The sequence below is a fragment of the Bison bison genome, unplaced genomic scaffold (genome assembly GCF_000754665.1).
Source record: "Bison bison bison isolate TAMUID 2011002044 unplaced genomic scaffold, Bison_UMD1.0 scf7180017864224, whole genome shotgun sequence".
Taxonomy (NCBI): Eukaryota; Metazoa; Chordata; class Mammalia; order Artiodactyla; family Bovidae; genus Bison; species Bison bison.
The window spans coordinates 5477680-5497898 of NW_011494796.1; the positions used below are offsets into that span (position 1 = coordinate 5477680).

The 20219-nt window shown below is 38.7% G+C and overlaps 1 protein-coding gene across 7 annotated transcripts in view; it reads left to right on the plus strand.

Moving 5' to 3' along the window:
- The window catches only part of TTC23 (tetratricopeptide repeat domain 23), a 161096-nt gene that overhangs the window by 33828 nt on the left and 107049 nt on the right, over positions 1 to 20219 (plus strand). For all 7 annotated transcript variants that reach the window (XM_010845843.1, XM_010845838.1, XM_010845841.1 and 4 more), the window contains one exon: positions 17425 to 17624. In XM_010845843.1, coding sequence (XP_010844145.1) covers positions 17445 to 17624 — 180 coding nt within the window. In that variant the 5' untranslated portion in view covers positions 17425 to 17444. The remainder of the gene's footprint in view (positions 1 to 17424; positions 17625 to 20219) is intronic.

Below are 20219 nucleotides of genomic sequence, written 5' to 3' on the forward strand. Positions count from 1 at the left end.
TAAGGGCCACGTGAGATAAAATATGTGAAAGTATAAAGTGTTACATAAATATGTTATTAGTATTTCTCACATTCCATAAGTAGTTGGGTCAGCACAGGTTCTGGAATCTCAGATTCCCCATCTCAAGCTACAGCTCTTTCTCTAGGCCACACCACCTATGGAATTGTTTATCTTGTCTTGCCAATAGAGCAAGAGCTTATTATAAGAAAAAGTCAGCCAGCATCTTAGAATCTGAGCCTCAGTACTGTGTGGTGTAGGCAAAGCTTAGATGTTGAACCTGAAAGATTGGCATTTCACATTTTGAAGGGCTACCCAGGGATAAGAGGTTGTCCAAGATTATGGTTCATCTGTATCTTTCTCATAGTCTGTCCTTAGGCTAGTTCTTTCTCTCTGTGTTTGACATCTTCATTCTATTTTGCTTTATAAAAAAAAAAGCTCCTACTTCTTTTTGGTGAAAATGTAAAACTCTATTATGGATTAAGGAGTGGTCAAACTTTACGTTGGTATAAACTATAAGATATAGATATAGTCTATATCCAGACTAACTGTTTCAACACTTGCCTCTAGCCCATCTCAAATCTTATTTGAAAGTGAGCATTGAGGAAAAGGGGGCTACAGAGGATGAGATGGTTTGATGACATCATTGACTCAATGGACATGAGTTTGAGCAAACTCTGGGAGATAGTAAAGGACAGGGAAGCCTGGAGCGCCACAGTTCATGGGGTCACAAAGAGTCAGACGTGACTGGGCAACTTAACAACAATAGAATAAGTTATAATTTTTTAAGGAAAGAAAAAACTTAACTTTAAAAAGTTGTCATTCTTTTTAGAATGACAAGTGACTTGCTTCTAACTACTAAATTGGATATTATACATAAACTTTCTTCCTTAACCTTAACCTTAACCTTCCTTAACCTCAAAATCAGTCTGGCTGAGACCAAATTGATTGTCTCATTGGAAGGGTGATTGCCCTCTATCTCGCAACTTCTATTCATGACATTACCATTTTTAAATGTTGGTAATCTTTTTCTGTGGTGTTGGAGAAGACTCTTGAGAGTCCCTTGGACTGCAAGGAGATCAAACTGGTCAGTCCTAAAAGAAATCAACCCTGAATATTCATTGGAAGGACTGACGCTGAAGCTGAAGCTCCAGTACTTTGGCCACCTGATGTGAAGAGCCGGCACACTGAAAAAGACCCTGATGCTGGGAAAGATAGAAGGCATGAGGAGAAGGGGATGACAGGGGACAAGATAGTTGGATGGCATCACCAACTCGATGGACATGAGTTTAAGCAAGCTCCAGGAGATGGTGAAGGACAGGGCAGCCTGGCGTGCAACAGTCCTTGGGGTTGCAAAGAGTTGGAAACTACTGAGCAACTGAACAACAACAAAACTTTTTCTGAGAATGGACCGATAGTAAATATTTTAGGCCGTGAGGGCCGTAAGGTTTCTGTTACAGGCTGTTCACCTCTGCTGTTGTATTGTGAAAGCAGCCTTAGACAGCATGTAAGTGAATGCGCAGGGCTGTGTCCCAATAAAGCTTCAGTTACAAAAACAGACTAGGCAGGATTTCCCATTGTCAAAATGTGCCAAGCCCTATTATAGAGTCTCAGGATGAAAATATCAAGAGTTGGTTTTGATTGTCCCTCTTCTTTAATTTTTATATCTAAGTAGCTCTCTAGTTGGGCTTCCCTGGTGGCTCAGTGGTAAAGAATTCTCCTGCAAATGCAGAAGATGCAAGTTCAAACCCTGGGTCAGGAAGATCCTCTGGAGAAGGAAATGGCAAACCACTTCAGTATTCTTGCTGGGAAATCACCTGGACAGAGGAGCTTGGTGCCTGGGGTTGCAAAGAGTTGGACATGACTGAGTGACTAAACAACAACAAAAATGACTGATGATGTTGAGCAGCTTTTCATGTGCATATTTGTCACTGATGTATGTTCCTTTTGAAATATCTGTTACAATATTTTGCCTGTTTTATAGTAAGCTGTTTGTTTTCTTATTATTGAATTTTGAGAATTCTTTATACATTCAAGATACAAGTCCTATATTAGATACATATTTTGTAAATATTTTCTCCCAGCCTATAACTTGTCTTTCCATCATCTTTCATGGTTTCTTACAAAAAGCAGACATCTTTAATTTTTAAGTCCAATTTGTCATTTTTCTTTTTATGAATTTTTGTGTGTCATATCTAGGTAAAATCTTTGCCTAGTCCAAGGTCACAGACATTTTCTTGTAGAAGTCTATATTTCATGTTGAGTTAATTCTTGTACATGCTGTGAGGTATGGATCAAAGATTTTTGTTTTGTTTTGTTTTTTGTTTTGATTCTACATGTGAACATTCATGTAGAATGTTGTTGTTATAGCATCATTTGTTGAATAGTTGTTATAGCATCCTTTGTTGAACAGACTATTCTTTCTCCAATAAATTGCCTTTACAGCTTTGTCAACAATCAGTTGTTTATTTGTGAGCATCCATTTCTGGACTCTCCTTTCTGTTCCATTCATCTATTTGTCTGTCTTGACAGCAATACCAAACTCCCTTTGTTACTGTAGCTTTATAATAAATCTTGATAAAAAGTGGTGTTTGTCCTGTAACTTTGTTCTTTTACAAAGTGTTTTGGGTATTCTATGTCCTTTGCATTTTTATGTGAGTTTTAGAAAGTTTTTTATTTCTTATTCAAAAAACATGCAAGGACTTGGATCGGGAAGTCTTTTAATCTATCAACTTGTTGAGAATTGACATCTTAACAATATTGAGTGTTTCAACCCATGAATATGGTAAATATTTATGTCTTCTTTAATTTCCCTCAGCTATGTTTTGCAGTCTTTATTGTAAAAGTCATTATATTCATCTTGAAATGAATACTGCAGCTTTATTCTTTATATCATATTTTGAGATGCTAATGCATATAGTATTGTATTTTAATTTCAATTTGTTAATGCATAGAAATAGAATTTTTGTATAGTTCTCTTATATCCTACAGCTTTGTTCAACTCACTAATTCTAGGGGATTTTCTTCATAGTTCATCAGATTTTCAGTATAGATGATAATAGAGGTATATTATTCTGACTTAAGGCAGTTTTACTTTTTCCTTTTTATGATTTGGTTGCCTTTTATTTCTTTTTCTTGATTGATTGCACTAGCTAGAAACTCCAGTACAATGTTAAATAGAAATGCTGAGTGTGAACCTCCATATCTTGTTTCAGTTCTTAGGGGAAGAGACTTCAATTTTTCACTAATTTAGTTGTAGATTTTTCATAGATGCCCTTTATCAGGTTGAGGAAGTATTTTTGAATACTTTGAATAGAACAATATACAGTTCTACTCCTATTTTGTTAAGATTTTTTAATCAGAAATGGATATTAGAATAAACTGTTATGGTACATATATACAATGGAATATTACTCAGTCATAAAGAAGAATGAATTGGAGTCATTCACTAGAAGAATAAATTTCCAGTGAGGTGAATTAACCTAGAGCCTCTTATGCAGAGTGAAGGAAGTCAGAAAGAGAAAAACAAATATCATGTATTAATGCACATATATGGAGCCTAGGAAAAAATGGTACAGGTGAACCTGTTTGTAGGGCAACAATAGCACTGCATACATAGAGAACAGACTTGTGGACCCCGTGGAGGATGGAGAGGGTGTGAGGAGCTGAGAGAGTAGTATTGAAGCATATGCACCACCATATGTAAAACCGATAGCCAGTGGGAATATGCTGTATGATGCAGGGAGCTCAACCTGGTGTCCTGGGACAACCTAGAGGGGTGGGATGGGCTGGAAGGTGGGTGGGGAGGTTTAAGAGGGACAGGACATATGTATACCTATGGCTGATTCATGTTGATTAAGGCAGAAACCAATACAACATTGTAAACCAATTATTCTGGAATTAAAAATAAATATAAAAATTTTTAAATAAAATAGATAACCTAGAAGACCATATTGTACAACTCAGGGAATATAGCCAATATTTTATAATAACTTTAAATGTAATATAAGGTATAAAAATATTAAGTCACTAAGTCTGAAGCTAATATTGTAAGTCAATCATATTTTGATTAAATAAATAAGAAAATAACTAATTCAACCATAAAAAAGAAATGGATATTAGATTTGTCAAGTTGTTTTTGCATGCTAATCAAGATGATCATGCAGTTTTCCTTTTTTCATTCATTATTTTATGAATTAGATTGACTGCTTTTTTTAATTCTCATGTTGACTTTCTTTTTTAATTTATGTATTTTTAATTGAAGGATAATTGCTTTACAATATTCTGTTGGTTTCTACCAAACATCAACATGACATTGACTTTTTTATGAATGTTAAATCAATCTTGCATTTCTGAGATAAAATCTACTTGGTCATGATGTATTTTCCTTTTTATTTATTATTGAATTTAACTTGCTAAAGTTTTGCTTTAAGTTTTTGCATCTATATTCCTGAGACATATTGATCTGAAATTTTTGTTTCTTGTATTTGTCTTCTTTTGATATCAGGGTTTCATAGAGTGAGTTAGGAAATTTTCTTGTTTTAAATTTTCCAAAGAGGTTGTATGCAATTGGTATTATATCTTCCTTAAATATCTGGCAGAATTTACTGTTGAAGCCATCTAGGCCTGGGGATTTTTATTTGTTTGTTTGTTTTGTTCTTTGTAAGATTTTTAAAATACAAACTCAGTTTAATACATATAGGGCTATTCAGGTATCTATTTTTTCTTGAGTGAACTATGGTATTGTGTGTCTTTACAGGAATTTTTGGGCTTCCCTGATAGCTCAGTTGGTAAACAATCCACCTTCAAGGAGACCCTGGTTCGATTCCGGGGTCGGGGAGATCCCCTGGAGAAGGGCTAGGCTACCCACTCAGTATTCTTGGACTTCCCTTGTGGCTCAGCTGGTAAAGAATCCGCCTGCAATGTGGGAGACCTGGGTTCGATCCCTGGATTGAGGAGATTCCCCTGGAAAAGGGAAAGCCTACCCACTCCAGTATTCTGGCCTGGAGAATTTCATGAACTGTATAGTCCATAGGGTCGCAAAGAGACATGACTGAGTGACTTTCACTCACTCACTTCATTAACAGGAATTTTCCCACTCATCTAAGTTGTCAAATTTATTGGCATGTGTTTATAACATTCCCACATTAATCTTTTACTATTTGTAGAATCCATAGTGATTGTATTGCTCTCATTTCTAATATTGGTGATTTGTGTCTTTTTTCCTTTTTTTCTCATTGATCAGGTTAGAGATTTATCATCATTAATGGTCTCAGAGAATCAGATTTTGGTTTCCTTTATTTTTTCTGTTTTTCTATTTTTATTTAATTGATTTGTGAATTTAGTTTTATTAGTTGTTTTATTATTTTCTTATGCTTATTTTGAGCTTAATTTGAGCTTATTTGAGCTTAATTTCCTTTTCTAGTCACTGAAGATAAAAATTAAGACCATGATCTTGAGACTTCTTTACTTTTCTAATATAGACATTTAATGCTATAATTTTCTCCATAATGACTGCTTTAGTGGCATTCTCAAATTCTTGTATGTTGCATTTTATATTCTTTCAGTTTAAACTATTTTCAAATATCCTTTTTGATTTCTTTGACCCATGGTTTGTTTGTTTTAGGAAAATGTTATTTAGTTTCTAAGTATTTGGACATTTTCCAGATATCTTTCTGTTGTTATAGCTTCTGTGGTAGTTGTAGAATAGACTTTGTATGACTTGAATTTTTATAAATTTATTAAAACTTGTTTTATGACCCATGTGCACTTGAAAGAATGATATTCTGTGCTTTGGCAGTCAGAATGTTCTGTAATTGTCATTCAGTTGCTCAGTTGTGTCCAGCTCTTTGCGACTCCATGAACTGCAGCATGCCAGGCTTCTCTGTCCATCGCTATCTCCATGAGTTTTGCTCAAACTCATGTCCATTGAGTCAGTGATACCACCCAACCAGCTCATCCTCTGTTACCCTCTTCTCCCCTTGCCCCCAACTTCTAGAACTAGAATGTTCTAGTAAATGCCAAATCAACTTGGTTGATGATGTAGTTGGTCTTCTACATTCTTTACAGATTTTCTGCCTACTTGGTGTATCAGTTATTTACAAGGTATTTAAATATCTGAGTATAATTGAGAATTTGCTTATTTCTTTTTGCAGTTTCACCAGTTTGATGTCTTATATTTTGAAACTATTTTTAGGTATATAGACACTTGGGATGGTTATGTACTCTTGACTAATTGACCCTTCATCATAATGAAATGATCTTCATTATGGTAATATTCTTTGCTGTATAATATACTTTGATATTAATATAGAGACTCCAACTTTGTTTTTGACTGATTTTAGCAGATTATTTTCCCTTCTTTTACTTTTAATGTCATTGAATTTCTTATATGCAACGTATTGTTCAGTCTTGTATTTTTGTCTATTCTATCAATGTCTTTCTCTTAATTAGATCACTTACATTTAATGTTATTATTGTTACAGTCAGATTTAAGTCTATCATCTTGCTATTTATTTGCTATTTGTCCCAACTCTTCTTTGTTCCCTTTTTCCTCTTTTTTCCTATTGGATTATTTTTAAGACTCTATATTTATCTCCTTTGTTGTCACCTGTCACCTGTAACTGTATCTTTTTAAAAAATGTAATGGTTGCTGTAGGGTTTATATTATACATTTTTATCTTATCTCAGTCTACTTTCAAGTAGTATTACACTTTTATACATATAGCATAAGAACTTCACAATTTCATCCTCTCCTCTTAGCCTTGCCTGGAAAATCCCATGGACAGAGGAGCCTGGTAGGCTACAGTCCATGGGGTTGCAAAGAGCTGGACATGACTGAGCAACTTCACTTTCATTTTTTTCTTAGCTTTTCACAACTATTTTCATAGATTTCATTTATATATTTCATAAGCCAGGGAATACATTATTTTTCATTTAAATAGTTGATTATTTTTTAAGGAGATTTAAGCAATATGAAAACAGTCTTACATATTGGTCTATGTAAGTATAATTTTTCATCGCTCTCAATTCCTTTGTGTAGATCTAGATTTCCATTTGTTATCATTTTTCTTCCTTCTGAAAGATTTCCTTTAACATTTCTTGGGAACATTGGACTGCAAATCTACTGGTGGTGAATTCTTTCAGATTTTGATTTTGAAAGATATTTTCACTGGTATCGAATTTCAGCTTGACATTGTTTTCCTTTCCATACTTTAAATATGTTGCTTCACTCTCTTCTTATGTGCTTAATTTCCTCCAAGAAACCTGCTCTCATCATCTTTTTTTTTAATTGTGAACTTAGCCTAACTTTATTGACGGATTTATTAATTTTTAAAAGTTTTTTTCACTTTATTTTTTTGGAGGCTAATTACTTTACAATATTGTGTTGGTTTTGCCATACATTGACATGAATCTGCCACGGGTGTACATGTGTTCCCCATCCTGAACCCCCCTCCCACCTCCCTCCCCATCCCATCCTTCTGGGTCATCCCAGTGCACCAGCCCCGAGCACCCTGTATCATGCATCAAACCTGGACTGGCAATCCTTTTCACATATGATAATATACATGCCATTATGTATTTCAATGCCATTCTCCCAAACCCTCTCCCACAGAGTCTGAAAGACTATTCTATACATCTGTGTCTCTTTTGCTGTCTCGCATACAGGGTTATCATTACCATCTTTCTAATTCCATATATATGCATTATTATACTGTATTGGTGTTTTTCTTTCCAGCTTACTTCACTCTGTATAATAGGCTCCAGTTTCATCCACCTCATTAGAACTGATTCAAATATATTCTTTTTAATAGCTGAGTAATATTCCATTGTGTATATGTACCACAGCTTTCTTATCCATTCGTCTGCTGATGGACATCTAGTTTGCTTCCATGTCCTGGCTATTATAAACAGTGCTGCGATGAACATTGGCGTACACATGTCTCTTTCCCTTCTGGTTTCCTCAGTGTGTATGCCCAGCAGTAGGATTGCTGGGTCATATGGCAGTCCTATTTCCAGTTTTTTAAAGAATCTCCACACTGTTCTCCATAGTGGCTGTACTAGTTTGCATTCCCATCAACAGTGTAAGAAGGTTCCCTTTTCTCCACACCCTCTCCAGCATTTATTGCTTGTAAACTTTTGGGTCGCAGCCATTCTGACTGGCGTGAAATGGTACCTCATTGTGGTTTTGATTTGCATTTCTCTAGTGATGAGTGATGTTGAGCATCTTTTCATGTGTGTGTTAGCCATCTGTATGTCTTCTTTGGAGAAATGTCTGTTTAGTTCTTTGGCCCATTTTTTGATTGGGTCGTTTATTTTTCTGGAATTGAGCTGCAGGAGTTGCTTGTATATTTTTGAGATTAATTTTTCATCAGTTGCTTGGTTTGCTATTATTTTCTCCCATTCTGAAGGCTGTCTTTTCACCTGGTTTATAGTTTCCTTTGTTGTGCAAAAGCTTTTAATTTTAATTAGGTCCCATTTATTTTTGCTTTTATTTCCAGTATTCTGGGATGTGGGTCGTAGAGGATCCTGCTGTGATTTATGTAGGAGAGTGTTTTGCCTGTGTTTTCCTCTAGGAGTTTTATACTTTCTGGCCTTACGTTAGATCTTTAATCCATTTTGAGTTTATTTTTGTGTATACTGTTAGAAAGTGTTCTAATTTCATTTATTTTACAAATGGTTGACCAGTTTTACCAGCACCACTTGTTAAAAAGATTGTCTTTTCTCCACTGTATATCCTTGCCCCCTTTGTCAAAGATAAGGTGTCCATAGGTGCGTGGATTTATCTCTGTGCTTTCTGTTTTGTTCCATTGATCTGTATTTCTGTCTTTGTGCCAGTACCATACTGTCTTGATGACTGTGGCTTTGTAGTAGAGCCTGAAGTCAGGCAACTTGATTCCTCCAGTTCCATTCTTCTTTCTCAAGATTGCTTTGGCTATTCGAGGTTTTTTGTATTTCCATACAAATTGTGAAATTATTTGTTCTAGTTCTGTGAAAAATACCATTGGTAGCTTGATAGGGATTGCATTGAATCTATAGATTGCTATACTGATTGCTATATTGATATATCACTATATTGATTCTTCTGATCCATGAACATGGTATTTTTCTCCATCTATTTGTGTCCTCTTCGATTTCTTTCACCAGTGCTTTATAGTTTTCTATATATAGGTCTTTTGTTTCTTTAGGTAGATATACTCCTAAGTATTTTATTCTTTTCATTGCAATGGTGAATGGAATTGTTCCCTTAATTTCTCTTTCTCTTTTCTCATTGTTAGTGTATAGGAATGCAAGGGATTTCTGTGTGTTGATTTTATATCCTGCAACTTTGCTATATTCATTAATTAGCTCTAGTAATTTTCTGATGGAATCTTTAGGGTTTTCTATGTATAGGATCATGTCATCTGCAAACAGTGAGAGTTTTACTTCTTCTTTTCCAATTTGGATTCCTTTTATTTCTTTTTCTGCTCTGACTGCTGTGGCCAAAACTTCCAAAACTATGTTGAATAGTAGTGGTGAGAGTGGGTACCCTTGTCTTGTTCTTGACTTTAGGGGAAATGCTTTCAATTTTTCACCATTGAGGATAATATTTGCTGTCAGTTTGTCATATATAGCTTTAATTATATTGAGATGTGTTCCTTCTATTCCTGCTTTCTGGAGGGTTTTTATCATATAAGGATGTTGAATTTTGTCAAAGGCTTTCTCTGCATCTATTGAGATAATCATATGGTTTTCATTTTTCTATTTGTTAATGTGGTATATTATGTTGATTGATTTGCAGATATTGATGAATCTTTGCATCCCTGGGATAAAGCCCACTTGGTCATGATGTATGATCTTTTAATATGTTGTTGGATTCTGTTTGCTAGAATTTTGTTAAGGATTTTTGCATCTATGTTCATCAGTGATATTGGCCTATAGTTTTCTTTTTTGTGTGTGGCATCTTTGTCTGGTTTTGGTATTAGGGTGATGGTGGCCTTATAGAATGAATTTGGAAGTTTACCCTCCTCTGCAGATGGCAACCCACTCCAGTGTTCTTGCCTGGAGAATCCCAGGGACGGGGAAGCCTGGTGGGCTGCTGTTTCTGGGGTCGCACAGAGTTGGACACAACTGAAGCAACTTAGCAGCAGCAGCAATTTTCTGGAAGAGTTTGAGTAGGATAGGTGTTAGCTCTTCTCTAAATTTTTGGTAGAATTCAGCTGTGAAGCCGTCTGGTCCTGGGCTTTTGTTTGCTGGAAGATTTCTGATTACAGTTTCAATTTCTGTGCTCGTGATGGGTTTGTTAAGATTTTCCATTTCTTCCTGGTTCAGTTTTGGAAAGTTGTACTTTTTGCAGAATTTGTCCATTTCTTCCAATTTGTCCATTTCATTGGCATATGGTTGCTGATAGTAGTCTCTTATGATCCTTTGTATTTCTGTGTTGTGATCTCTCCATTTTCATTTCTAATTTTGTTGATTTGATATTTCTCCCTTTGTTTCTTGATGAGTCTGGCTAATGGTTTGTCAATTTTATTTAACTTCTCAAAGAACCAGCTTTTGGCTTTGTTGATTTTTGCTATGGTCTCTTTTGTTTCTTTTGCATGTATATTTCTGCCCTTATTTTTAAGATTTCTTTCCTTCTACTAACCCTGGGGTTCTTCATTTCTTCCTTTTCTAGTTGCTTTAGGTGTAGAGTTAGGTTATTTATTTGACTTTTTTCTTGTTTCTTGAGGTATGCCTGTATTGCTATGAACCTTCCCCTTAGCACTGCTTTTACAGTGTCCCATAGGTTTTGGGTTGTGTTTTCATTTTCATTCGTTTCTATGTATATTTTGATTTCTTTTTTGATTTCTTCTGTGATTTGTTGGTTATTCAGCAGCGTGTTGTTCAGCCTCCATATGTTAGAATCTTTAATAGTTTTTCTCCTGTAATTGAGATCTAATCTTACTACATTGTGGTCAGAAAAGATGCTTGGAATGATTTCAATTTTTTTGAATTTACCAAGGCTAGATTTATGGCCCAGGATGTGATCTATCCTGGAGAAGGTTCTGTATGAACTTGAGAAAAACATGAAATTCATTGTTTTGGGGTGAAATGTCCTATAGATATCAATTAGGTCTAAGTGGTCTATTGTATCATTTAAAGTTTGTGTTTCCTTGTTAATTTTCTGTTTAGTTGATCTATCCGTAGGTGTGAGTGGAGTATTAAAGTCTCCCACTATTATTGTGTTATTATTAATTTCCCCTTTCATACTTGTTAGCATTTGTCTTACATATTGCGGTACTCCTACGTTGGGTGCATATATATTTATAATTGTTATATCTTCTTCTTGGATGGATCCTTTGATCATTATGTAGTATCCTTCTTTGTCTCTTTTCACAGCCTTTGTTTTAAAGTCTATTTTATCTAATATGAGTATTGCTATTCCTGCTTTCTTTTGGTCTCTATTTGCATGGAATATTTTTTTCCAGCCCTTCACTTTCAGTCTGTATATGTCCCTTGTTTCAGGGTGGGTCTCTTGTAGACAACATATATAGGGGTCTTGTTTTTGTATCCATTCAGCCAGTCTTTGTCTTTTGGTTGGGGCATTCAACCCGTTTACATTTAAGGTAATTATTGATAAGTATGATCCCGTTGCCATTTACTTTATTGTTTTGCGTTCGAGTTTATACACCCTTTTGTGTTTCCTGTCTAGAGAAGATCCTTTAGTATTTGATGGAGAGCTGGTTTGGTGGTGCTGAATTCCCTCAGCTTTTCCTTGTCTGTAAAGCTTTTGATTTCTCCTTCATATTTGGATGAGATTCTTGCTGGGTACAGTAATCTGGGCTGTAGGTTATTTTCTTTCATCATTTTAAGTATGTCTTGTCATTCCCTTCTGGCCTGAAGAGTTTCTGTTGAAAGATCAGCTGTTATCCTTATGGGAATCCCCTTGTGTGTTATTTGTTGTTTTTCCCTTGCTGCTTTTAATATTTGTTCTTTGTGTTTGATCTTTGTTAATTTGATTAATATGTGTCTTGGGGTGTTCCGTCTTGGGTTTATCCTGTTTGGGACTCTCTGGGTTTCTTGGACTTGGGTGACTATTTCCTTCCCCATTTTAGGGAAGTTTTCAACTATTATCTCCTCAAGTATTTTCTCATGGCCTTTCTTTTTGTCTTCTTCTGGGACTCCTGTGATTCCAATGTTGGGGCATTTAACATTGTCCCTGAGGTCTCTGAGATTGTCCTCATTTCTTTTAATTCTTTTTTCTTTTTTCCTCTCTATTTCATTTATTTCTACCATTCTGTCTTCTACCTCACTAATCCTATCTTCTGCCTCCATTATTCTACTGTTGGTTCCCTCCAGAGTGTTTTTGATCTCATTTATTGCATTATTCATTATATATTAACTCTTTTTTATTCCTTCTAGGTCCTTATTAAACGTTTCTTGCATCTTCTCGATCCTTGTCTCCAGGCTATTTATCTGTAACTCCATTTTGTTTTCAAGATTTTGGATCATTTTTACTATCATTAGTCGGAATTCTTTATCAGGTAGATTCCCTATCTCTTCCTCTTTTGTTTGGTTTGGTGGGCATTTATCCTGTTGCTTTTCTGCTGGGTATTTCTCTGCCTTTTCATCTTGTTTATATTGCTGTGTTTGGGGTGGCCTTTCCGTATTCTGGCAGTTTGTGGTTCCTCTTTATTGTGGAGGTTCCTCCCTGTGAGTGAGGTTGGACGTGTGGCTTGCAAAGTTTCCTGGTTAGGGAAGCTTGTGTTGGTGTTCTGGAGGGTGAAGCTGGATTTCTTCTCTCTCAAGTGCACTGAAGTGTCCAGTAATGAGTTTTGAGATGTCAATGGGTTTGGTGTAACTTTGGGCAGGCTGTATATTGAAGCTCAGGGCTATGTTCCTGTGTTGTTGGAAAATTTGCATGGTATGTCTTGCTCTGGAACTTGTTGGCCTTTGGGTGGTGCTTGGTTTCAGTGTAAGTATGGAGGCATTTTATGAGCTCCTATCGATTAATGTTCCCTGGTGTCAGGAGTTCTCTGGTGTTCTCAGGATTTGAACTTAAGCCTCCTGCCTCTGGTTTTCAGTCTTATTCTTACAGTAGCCTCAAGATTTCTCCATCTATACAGCACCAGTGATAAAACATCTAGGTTAATGATGAAAAATTTCTCCACAGTGAGGGACACCCCAAGAGTTACACAGAGTTACATGGAGACGAGAAGAGGGAGGAGGGAGATAGAGGTGACCAGGAGAAGAAGAGGGGGAATCAAAAGGGGAGAGAGTAGGCTAGCCAGTAATCACTTCCCTATGTGCTCTCCACAGTCTGGACCACTCAGAGATGTTCACAGAGTTACACAGAGAAGGGAAGAGGGAGGAAGAGGACAGAGGTGACCAGGAGGATAAAGGGGGGAATCAAAAGGAGAGACAGATCCAGCCAGTAATCAGTCCCCTAAGTGTTCTCCACAGCCCGGAACACACAAAGAGATTCACAGAGTTGGGTAGAGAAGAGAAGGGGGAGGGAGGAGATAGAGGCAACCTAGTGGAGAGTCCAAAGGGGGAGAGAGCAATCCAGCCAGTAATCTTGCTCCCAAGTAAAAATGGGTACTGAAGATTGGGTTCTTAAAGGTACAAAATTGATAACAAATACCAAAAAGCAAAGATTAAAAATCTAGAGTAGAGGTTAGATTCTCAAAAATACAATATTAAAGGAAAAAATAAAGTCACAAAATTATAAAATATATATATATGAAATTTGCTTTAAAAATTGGGTCTTTTTTTTGCAAAGTAATAGTAGGTTATAAAAATGAAAATTAAAGGAGTAATAGAGGACTTAAATTTTTTTTTTAATTAAAAAAATGATAATAGTGAAAATATATCTAGGACTTTCTCTGGTGTTGTTGTGGACAGTGTGGGATCAGTTCATTTTCAGATAGTTCCTTGATCCGGCTTACACTTCTCAAGATCTATAGGCCCCTTCCTATGTAGTTGGTACTAACTACAGGGTTTTAATCTATTGCACCTGTCACTTCCAAAGTGGTTCCCTCTGTTTATTTTAGCGTCTTCTGTTTGCTGGCCTCTTCAGTGTCTAAGTTCCGCCCTGACACAAGGGGGCGATGGTGGTCACTTTTTTAGGCTCTCTTGTTCAATCGTGCAGTGTTGAGGGAGGAACACTGCAAAAAAAAATATCACTGGCGTTTGTGGGGACTGCTCCCAGTGTCTCACCCACACTGGGTTTGCCCCTGCTCATGGCATGTGTGCTTTCCCGTCTACACTGCTCAGGCTCTAGCTTGCTCTGCCGGGAACTGTCTGAGGTGGGCCCTGCACTTCCCAAATCTAAGCCGTTCAGGTTCAGGTTCTCAGGTACTCCACAAAGGCGCAGACTTGAATGGGCCTGCGTTTTGTGCCCTTCCCCGATCCAAGCAGCTCAGGTGACCAGGTGTTTGGCGAGCGCAGTCACTACGACTTATCACCTCCCCCATCCCTGCTGTTCTGTTTTCTGGGTGTACAACCAGCACGCCTTCTCAAGTGTGCCTTGTGTCTCTTCTGGGGAGCTGATCTCTGACTGCAACCCTCCTGGCGGATGTCAACTGTCCAGAATCCCAAGGAGTCTTGGTTAGCAAGGAAGCCTGCTTGCAGTTTGGTAGATGATGCCTCTCTGGGGCTGCTATTGCCCCCTTCTGGCTCTGGCTGCCCCCGCCTGCCTGTCTCCAGCCAGGGATGGGCTGGTCCGCAGCCAGCTAGCTCTGCTCAGTCCTTTGTTCTGTGAGCGGGCCTGGCGGTGTCTTAGGGCTTTTCTCAGGATAGCTATCCCACACTCTGGGTTGCTATCTCTAGTTAGTTCCCTCAGATTGTCCTCGGGGTATTGAGGCCTGGTCCTTACCCTTAGCAATGCAGCCTGCCCTCCCTGTCCTGCCCCCGCTTGCTAGAGGCGGATGCAAGCGTCTGTGCTGCTTCTCTGCCGGGAGTTGCCTTTAGGCACGTAATCTGTGGGTTTTATTTTTCCTCCCAGTTATGTTACCCTCTGAGTTTCCAAGGCTCACCACAGATTCGCCGGTGAGAGTGTTTCCTGGTGTTTGGAAACTTCTTTCTTTTTTAAGACTCCCTTTCCGGGACGGATCTCCGTCCCTACCTCTTTTGTCTTTCTTTTTATCTTTTATATTTTTTCCTACCTCCTTTTGAAGATAATGGGCTGCCTTTCTGGGTGCCTGATGTCTTCTGCCAGCATTCAGAAGTTGTATTGTGGAATTTGCTCAGCATTCAGATGTTCTTTCCATGAATTTGTGGGGGAGAAAGTGGTCTCCCGTCCTATTCCTCCACCATCTTAGGACCGCCCTCTCATCATCTTTTTAAAAATACTAATATTTTCTTTTTCCTGACTACTTATAAGATTCTCTCTTTATCATGGTTTTGAGCAGTTTGGTTACAATGTGTTTTGGTGTCCTTTTCTGTTTCCTGTGTTTAGTGTGCATTTAGCTCCTGAAATCTCTGACTTTTTACTTTTCCTTAAATTTGGAAAAATTTTGGCCACCATTTCTTCAAACACTTTTTCTGTCCCCTCTGCAATCCACTTTTCTTTAGGGATTGAAATTACATATATATTAGGCAAGTTGAAGTTCTTTCACAGCTCACTGGTTTTTTAAGATGGTTTCTATCACTACATCTGCAAGTTCATGCATCTTTTCATCTGTAATATCTGATCTTCCATTAATCTCATCTAGTATATTTTCATCTCACATATAAGTTTCATGTTGAGAAGTTCAATTTGGCTTTTTATATTCCATGCCTCTAGTTAACTTTTTAAAAATAGCTAACATTTTAAACATATGGAATATAATTATATAACCCTTAATATTCTTTTCTGCTAACTTAATATCTGGGTCAGTTTTGACTGATTCATCTTCTCCTTATGGGCTGTTCTCTTGCCTATTTGCATGCCTGGTGATCTTTGTTTGGATGTTAAAGTTTATTAATTTCAACCTGTTGAGTGCTGGCTGTTTTTGTATTCCTATCAACACCCTTGAATTTTGCCCTCTGATACAGTTACTTGGAAACAGTTTTATCTTTTTAGGTCTTAACTTTCCTGGTTTGTTATGTGGATCTAAGCAGAGCTCACCCAAGGGCTAATTATTCTCCACTACTGATTATTATACTAATTATTCTCCACTACTTCCTTGTGGCTCAGATATAATGAGGGAGACCCAGGTTTGATCCCTGGGTCGGGAAAATCCCCTGGAGAAGGGAATGGCAACCCACTCCAATATTCTTAGATCTTCTCTGGTGGTTCAGAGAGTAAAGAATCTGCCTGCAATGCGGGAGACCCAGGTTCAATCCCTACATCAGGAAGATCCTCTGGAGAAGGGAATGGCTACTCACTCCAGTATTCTTGCCTAGAGAATTCCAAGGACAGAGGAGCTTGGCGACAGTCCAAAAGAGTCAGACATACTTGAGTGACTAACACACCAATAAAAACTTTCTGAATACTTTACCCTCTGCCTCATGAATTATGAGTTTTTCCAGTCTGGTCAGTGGGAACAGGCGCTGCCAGCCTTGGTGAGCGCCAGATACTTCCTTTCAATCTTCTTAGAGGAATCTTTCTCCAGACTCAAGTAGTTTTCTTACATACATGCTATCAGTATTCCCCCTTTCTTGAGGATCTCTGAAGACCCTCATCTCTGGGGTCTTCTCTGTGCTGCTCTATCCTCTCTAATAATCTGTTCTGTGCATTACAGCCTCCTTGGTCTTCCCAGATGCTCAGCTCTATTTCCTCGACTCAGCCCACAGGGTAACTTCTGGGTTACCCTGCATGATCCAGAAACTTTTTCAAAGCAATAAGCTGGGGCAATCAAGCATCTCACTTTGTTTCACTTTTCCATTTCTCGTGTCTCATGTCCCGTCTTTTGACAACCATTGTTTCATACCCTTTTTGCCTATGGCTGTTTTGTTGTTGTTATTTGGTAGGTTTTTTGTTGATTGGTTGGTTACTTAAGGTGAGAGGATAAATCTCATCCCTTATCTCATCTTAGCTGGAAGTGAAAGTTTAACATGTCACTTTTTTCCCATTTCAAAGTTACCTGGGGTTCAACAGATCTAATCTGAGCTCTTTGAGAGTTGATTCCTACTGACATATATATAGAGAGAGACATATATATATATGTCATATATAATATATAAAATACATCAGTATGTATGTATATAAACATACATATATATATATATATATATATACACATATGATACATACATAGGACAAAGAATGTTTGATTTAGTTAAAACTTGAAATCCATCTGAAAGAAGTTAGTACTAGTCACTAGGAGCTTTTTGGATAGAAGCTACTTGTTTCAAAGAAGCCATGGGTATAGTGTTGAAATTTTCTTAAATTCTAACCCCAACTTCTAGGAAAAATATGTATTTCTAAAAGTAATGGTGGAAATTATCATTAATACTTTTGTTTTCTTATTTAAAAATTAGAGGGTAATGTATATAAAAATATGCAAGAATCACAGGAAACTCACATATCCAACCACCTGGATGAAATTGTTGCTGCCGTCAGCATAACACCTAGAAAGAAACTGCAAAACCAGCTGCTTCAGAGAGCACTGTTCCAGCCTCCCCGGGAGAAACTCCGCCTCTCTGAAGAGAAAGCCAAGTCCTATGCCAGCAGTCATGAGGTAAGGAACCTTTCTTTTTATACCCGCGCCCCGGTCACTGAGGAGCAGGATACTTCAGGTTGCATTCCTGCTCTGAGGAGTTTGGCACAGGAGGAAATACACGACAGTGCCTTTTCACAGTGTGAGTGATGCGGTACCTCAGGGCACAGTCGACATGTTGTTTGCTGAATGAGTGCACAAAGGAACAAAGGAGTCTGCCCTGACCTTTGACAAGTGTGTACTAGACGGACTGGTTGTGGCTTTGACCTGCTAAAGTGGTTTCCCATGAGTCAGGAAGTATTTCTTGAACTCCTCCTGTGTGCCAGGTCTCAGCACTGGAACACAGCACAAAGCAGATGAAGCTTCTACTCTCAAGGAGCTTGTATTTCTTAAATTCTTAATCTGTTCCCTGCATACTTCTTTACCATCTCTCTTCAGGGTTTTATTCATTTACTCATTCATTCAATATGTATTTCTCTACTACCTCTTATGTTCAGTTCAGTTCAGTCAGTTGTGCCCAACTCTTTGCAACCCCATGGACTGCAGCATGCCAGGCCTCCCTGTTCATCACCAAGTCCCGGAGTTTACTCAAACTCATGTCCATTGAGTCGGTAATGTCATCCAACCATCTCATTCTCTGTTGTCCCCTTCTCCTCCCACCTTCAGTCTTTCCCAGCATCAGGGTCTTTTCAAATGAGTCAGCTCTTCACATCAGGTGGCCAGAGTATTGGAGTTTCAGCTTCAACATGTGCCGGGTCGTAATTTGTCCATTTATTTATTTCACAAAGATTTACTATGTACCCAGTGTGTGCCAGGCTTCTCTGATAGCTCAGTTGGTAAAGACTCCGCCTGCAATGCAGGAGACCTTGGTTGGATTCCTGGGTCAGGAAAATCCACTAAAGAAGGGATAGGCTACCCACTCCAGTATTCTTGGGCTTCTCTTGTGGCTTGGCTGGTAAAGAATCTGCCTGAAATGTGGGAGGCCTGGGTTCGATCCCTGGGTTGGGAAGATCCCCTGGAGAAAGGGAAGCCTACCCACTCCAGTATTCTGGCCTGGGGAATTTCATGGACTGACTGTATAGTCCATGGGTTGGCAATGACTCAGACATGACTAAGCGACTTTCACTTCACTTCTAATGTGTACCAGGTGCTGTGCAGGGGCTCGGGGCATGAATGGGAAAGCTATAACCTCTGCCTCAGAGGATCTCATGGCCTGGTTGGGAAGATAGATAAATAATGATGGTCAGCATAAGTTCTGTGACAGACACAAACTCAGGTTATACAGGTGCAAAACCTGGAGTTGAGGGGAGGAGGTGTGAGCAGTGACCCTAGAGTTGGAGGAGCAATAGCACCTGAGGCATGCTCTGGGGATGGGGGCTACTTGGGCTGCACTGATAACAGTGCTTAGGTAGGAGAGAGGGCCCGGTAGTACAGGGGACAGTAGTGCTTTGAGTGGAGGTGGCAGATGGGTGAGAGTCAATGGTCTGAGGGCGCACAGCCTGTTTGGTGAAATACATGGAACTATCTGGGAAGCAGGCTTTAGTTATACAGGGAAGGAACTGAGGTTGAGGAAGGAACTGGGGCCCAGAGAGTGTTCAGGACCCAGCAAAAGTTTACACTTTCTCTTCAGGGTGCTGGAAACTATCACAGGATTATAAGCCAGAAAGGGCCATGAGCAAGTCTGAGTTTTTGGAATGATCACTCAGACCTCAGATGCCTGAATAGAGGAGGAAGAGGAGGGACGTAAATTGGAGGAGGAGGGCCCATTCAGAGGGCATTTGCGATACTCCTGGCAAGCAATTATGAGGGCCTAAAATACGGCAGAGGCAGTTCAGTTCAGTTCAGTTCAGTTGCTCAGTCGTGTCCGACTCTTTGTGACCCCATGAATCGCAGCACACCAGGCTTCCCTGTCCATCACCAACTCCCAGAGTTTACCCAAACTCATGTCCATCGAGTTGGAGATGCCATTCAGCCATCTCATCCTCTGTCTTCCCCTTCTACTCCTGCCCCCAATCCCTCCTAGCATCAGAGTCTTTTCCAATAAGTCAACTCTTTGCATGAGGTGCTGAAGTATTGGAGTTTCACCTTCAGCATGAGTCCTTCCAATGAACACCCAGGACTGTTCTCCTTTAGGATGGACTGGTTGGGTCTCCTTGCAGTCCAAGGGACTCTCAAGAGTCTTCTCCAACACCACAGTTCAAAAGCATCAATTCTTTGGCACTCAGCTTTCTTCACAGTCCAACTCTCACATCCATACACGACCACTGGAAAACCATAGCCTTGACTAGATGGGCCTTTGTTGGCAAAATAATGTCTCTGCTTTTTAATATGCTATCTAGGTTGGTCATAACTTTCCTTCCAAGGAGCAAGTGTCTTTTAATTTCATGGCTGCAATTACCATCTGCAGTGATTTTGGAGCCCAAAAAAATAAAGTCTGACACTGTTTCCACTGTTTTCCCATCTATTTCCCATGAAATGATGGGACCAGATGCCATGATCTTCGTCTTCTGAATGTTGAGCTTTAAGCCAACTTTTTCACTTTCCTCTTTCACTTTCATCAAGAGGCTTTTTAGTTCCTCTTCACTTTCTGCCATAAGGGTGATGTCATCTCCATAT